The sequence below is a fragment of the Sinocyclocheilus grahami genome, unplaced genomic scaffold (assembly GCF_001515645.1).
Source record: "Sinocyclocheilus grahami isolate Dianchi unplaced genomic scaffold, SAMN03320097.WGS_v1.1 scaffold1838.1, whole genome shotgun sequence".
Taxonomy (NCBI): Eukaryota; Metazoa; Chordata; class Actinopteri; order Cypriniformes; family Cyprinidae; genus Sinocyclocheilus; species Sinocyclocheilus grahami.
Window position 1 is genome coordinate 111,263 of NW_015507017.1, and position 5,104 is coordinate 116,366.

Genomic DNA, 5,104 nt, shown 5'->3' on the forward strand with positions numbered 1-5,104 from the left:
TGTGTGTGTGTGAGAGTGTGTGTGTGTGTGTGTGAGTGTGTGTGTGTGAGTGTGTGTGTGTGTGAGAGAGAGGGGGTGTGAGTGTGTGTGTGTGTGTGTGTGTGGGAGAGTGTGTGAGTGTGAGAGAGTGTGTGTGTGTGTGTGTGTGTGTGTGTGAGAGAGTGTGTGTGTGTGTGTGTGTGTATACCCTGCAGGAAGTGTGGGTGCAGAGGCTGGTGTGCGCTCAGCACGGCGCTCATCTCGTCGTGGTCTGATGGATGAATGTACTCAAAGATGCTGTTACCGGTCAGTTCCACCTACAACACACACAACAGATTCTAAATCATCATTCAGTCACTTTGCTTTGCATTTTTGCAGATAATTGTCAGGCGGCCTAGAGAGAAATCAGTCAAACGGCTGAAAAGTGGGGGAAAAACAGCTGAGATTAAGATGAGTAAGAATCTGTGTCATTTAAGAAGATTACATCAACTCACAAAAATGCCTATTGTGAACAGGGTGTGTATTCACACGTTTGAGTGTGTGTGTGTGTGTGTGTGTGTGTGAAGCTAAGCTCCTGTTTGTCTGAAACTGATCTGCGTCCATCTCAAAGAGAGACAGTCTGATTCCCGCTGCAAAGAGTTCATGTATAAAAACACGATTTGCATGTGAAAACAAAAGCGGATTCTGTGCAGGACTTTGATCCATTTTTGTGTGTAAATTAGCAGGGCACATCGCACACAGAGAAGGTCACTCCACAGCACTTCAACGACAAATGAGTTTCTGCGCAGCTGCGACGCGGCGCGATAATCTGCTCTTTGTAGCGCAGCGGCGCGTCCGTGCAGGAATGCGCACTTTACTGACCATACTGTGTGCTTCACTTCATATCTGGAGTCCTGCTGCACACTTGCGCACAATACCGGCCTGTCAGAGTCCGAGCATAATGAGATCCCTGTCGACGCCGTTTCGCTGGAGGTCAGGCGGCTCTGGGCTCTGGGCTCTGGGCTCGTCCAGCAGTAACCAGCTCGTTTGAATGCTCAGTAGTCAGCACACACAGGTGTTCCCGCACTACAGCATCATCTGCGTCGTCTCTTGCGGCTGCTGCTGCTTTGACTAGACAATAAACACAGCGTTGTCCCCTGAACTCACCCGTGGAGATCTTCAGGAACACAGAGGAGCATCCTGGATTTACACACAGGCCTTAATCAAGGTCACTGTCAACAACTACACCATATTCTTCTTTTAATGCTCCTCAACTAGTTACAAATGTTGGACACTAATATCTCCTGACTGTAAGAAGCGCATGTGTAATGTCAGTCGTTGTTTTTATTATCTTGATGTGTGACTGCATTAAAATCCCTCAACTCTGAAACCAACAAGTCCCTGGGATTACATGCTGACCATTCATTTCCATAAAATAGCATATCTTTGACTCCTCTGCTGTAATCCATCTCTATTTTGTGAAGTCGTGGAAAAGCAAGAGCAAAAATTCAGTTTCCCATGACAGACGTTGTTTGTTCCGCTATAGTTTATTTCTGCGTGTGAAAAGAGTCCTCTGAAAGATTCAGCTCATGCTTTCTGTAGCACTTTTTCCTTTTGGTCTGGTGTGGCCGTGTCAGATGTTCCTGAAGGCCAGCAGCATCTCTGATTCTTCTGTTCACTGACAGATGAAGCGTGTGTTTCTGAAGGGTCGAGAGTGCTGTGAGATCCGGTTTGCTCTCTTCTGTCCGGACGGTAGGGGAACGCCTTCGTCTCTCAGCCGATGGAGGAATGTGTCTGAGTTTGTATAAAGTGTAAAGTGCAAGAGGCCTGAATGCTGAGAACACACACTGTGGTGCCGTTTCTACACTTTATGAAGCTGTGTGAATATTACCAAAGGACCGAATCAGCACAGAAGGATTTCATAAAAGCATAATTCACCCAAAAAGTCATCATTGACTCACCCTCATGTGGTTCCAAACCTAGTGTTTATTTTTCTGTATACAGTGGAAGTCAGTGGGCACCAGTTGTTTGGTTGCAGTATCTTTTGTGTTCCACAGAAGAAAGAAGCTCATACAGGTTTGGAAGGACATCAGGGAGAGTAATGAGCTTTATTTTTGTGTAACACGGGGCTTTCTTAGACCTCTGAAAAAATCACCATCACATCTAAAAAGTACAACCCTGATCCTAAAACTAAAGTAACTGCATAATATCTCAAACTAAAATGATTTCAAACTGTAAAAAAAAAGTTTGAATTGTATTTACATTAATAAAATTCTACAATGGTTTTCATAAAAAATATGAATGAAATAAAAACAACACATTTTGAATGGTTGTGTGTGTGTGATACACACAAGTGTCTCTTTACATGCTCGGATACAAAATCTAAACATTAAACAAGCACAACCTCAGTGTTTTTCTTCAGATTTCAGAAAGAATAGACTAGAACTGGATATCTCAAAGTCTGAACTTCTCAGCAGAGACGATATTGAGCAAACAACAGTGTGAATGAATTCACTTCACATTCCCCAGATAAAGTTATAGTGTCCTTCATGGCTCAGTTATGTGTGTTATCACTGTGGCCCCGAACTGACCCTGGTTTCGTGTTAAACTCTCACCTGTGACAAACCCAGGTGTACCGAAGCTGTTTCCGAGATGTACATGATTTTACCGTCAGACGCGACGACGAACACAAACCCGTCCAGCGTCTGAAAAACAAACCAGAATACATAAAACATACGTGCATTAAACACATGCTCGCATCATTCATTGCACAGTCATCAGATGCGTTTGAAGATATTAGCGTCAAGATATCATGTAGTTCTTAAAGGCTCGCACCTGCAGCAGGTGAGACCCCAGATCTTTGGCCATGAGGTCCAGAGGACTGACCCGTGCCGCCTGACCCCAGGCCTCTCCGAGACCTCACACAAACACAGCACATTCAGTCGAGCTCCACAAATCACAGACACAGCGAGAGAAGCTAGACTTCAGCATACTCATGGTTCAAAGAATGCGCAAAGCGGACTGCCTTAGAATTAAAACCTAATGTAAATGCCACTTTAACGGGAGTTATTTATATTTTTATCACACGTTAATCAAATGTATTTATCTGTCAACCTGACGTAATATTATCCTGAAGCCGTAGCGTAGGCTATTTATCATAATTAGATCAAATTAAATACTTTTAAGTGATTAGACGGTCAATTAAAACGCCCATCCCAACATGTAGACAGATTTTATGCCATATTGGTAAAATGTCACTTAGCTACAGAATATTTATTTGCCAGAAATACTTTTTAAAGGCAAAACAAAATCCTATACTAAAATGTATGATTGGCAAACAACCATGTTTTATTACGTATGATATAAGTGTCCCTGCAGCACAGAAGCAGTGTTGAGTCGCTGGGGGATATTTGTAGCAATAGCCAACAATACATTGTATGGGTCACAATTATACATTTCTCTTTTATGCCAAAAATCATTAAGATACTAAGTAAAGATCATGTTCCATGAAGATATTTAGTAAATGTCCTACCGTAAATATATCAAAACTTAATGTGTGATTAGTAATATGCATTGCTAAGAACTTCATCTGAACAACTTTAAAGATGATTTTCTCAATATTTAGATTTTTTTGCACCCTCAGATTCCAGATTTACAAATATTGTCCTCTCCTAACAAACCATACATCAATGGAAAGCTCATTTATTCAGCTTTCAGCTGATGCATAAATCTCAATTTCAAAAATTTGACCCTTATGTTTTGTGCTCCAGGGTCACACATTATATTACCAAGTATATCAGAGACAAACTGACAATATGTGTAATAATTTACTCTTTACAGCAGCACATTATATATCTTAATTTAATATTGTTAATCTGAAACTAATCCTTCCATGTAGCCGAAAACGGAAATTAAAAGAATTAATTTAATTAGAATTTTGCATAATTTATAGGCAAAGAAGAAACATTTATTCGTGCTAAATTGATAGACTCTGTATCATCAATGTAATCTGATGCAATAGATTATTTTAATTTCTTCCATTTGTGAGCATATTTTGAGATCTGTTATGACACATTATAAATATAGATTTTGACCCTCAGCAAGAAATATAAAATCTGCAGATTTTTACTCCAAGCGAAGATCTTTGACAGCGACGGAAACAGAAAGATTGGATCTGCGATGCTTTTAATGTGAGCTGCTAAACCTTCAGTTACCAACACAAGAGGACAAGAACACGGGCAATCATTATTTTCAGGAAACTGAACAAATGCTATGAATTATATTGTAGACCTAAAGCCCGAATCTTTCATCGGTTTCATTTAATCACGCAGAGCGCATCTGATCGAAACGAATTATCGTTATTTTTATTCATTTTATTTTAAACTTTTTAGACTTCGAGCGCTTAAACTAGCCTAATTAACTTAACCAATTATACTGTATATAGCCTATATTTTATGTTTTTTCAAATGCTTAAATATTCATTCAATTAAATAAAAACCGCCGCCGTTGAAAATGTTTGTTTTTTTAAATTAATTATTAAAACATCAAAAAATAAAAATAAGAAGATAAAACGAAAAGGCATTGTGAGACGAAATCGGTCTGAGTCCGGATCGTGAGTTACCGTCTGGAAACACGGCTCGCATCTTCAGGTAGCTGCTGGTCAGTCTGATGATGGACGCTTTGTCCAGCTGAGAGGTGATGGCCGAGGGCAGCGGCAGCAGTTTGGCCAGTTCATAAAATTCTCCATTTTCTTTTTCTCTTCGTGTCTTCGCAGCATTCTTGGACTTTTCCTTCATTTCGGACTCATGCAGAAGCGCTTAGTCTCGAGCAGAACCGGACTCTATCATCATGGTCACTCCGACACCTTACACGCTTTAGTAATAGTTTTCCGTTTCTGTTGCAGTGAATGATATGCTACTAACCTTCCCGATAGTCCTGCTCTTTATTGTGAATTCAAATACATGAATAAACGACGGAGCGACTGTAAATCTCCTCTAAACCCGACGGTCTTTCTTTCCAGAAGAGTCCCTCAATCGATCAGCCAGTCATGTCGCATTAGATTTCGATTCCGATCACTTTTTATACACTTTAGAAAGGCAACTGAACTCCGTTTCATCGAGCATCACAGTTCGCGTTTGGATTTGAA

At 40.6% G+C, this 5,104-nt stretch overlaps 1 protein-coding gene across 1 annotated transcript in view; it reads right to left on the minus strand.

Moving 5' to 3' along the window:
* LOC107572951 (single-minded homolog 2-like) overlaps positions 1 to 4,754 on the minus strand; it is a 20,217-nt gene extending 15,463 nt beyond the window's left edge. The window contains exons 1-4 of the mRNA XM_016259389.1: positions 4,580 to 4,754; positions 2,794 to 2,876; positions 2,574 to 2,663; positions 188 to 296 (exon numbers count right to left, since the gene is read on the minus strand). Of these exons, the coding sequence (XP_016114875.1) occupies positions 188 to 296; positions 2,574 to 2,663; positions 2,794 to 2,876; positions 4,580 to 4,754 (457 nt within the window). The remainder of the gene's footprint in view (positions 1 to 187; positions 297 to 2,573; positions 2,664 to 2,793; positions 2,877 to 4,579) is intronic.
* Positions 4,755 to 5,104: the final 350 nt, after the last annotated feature.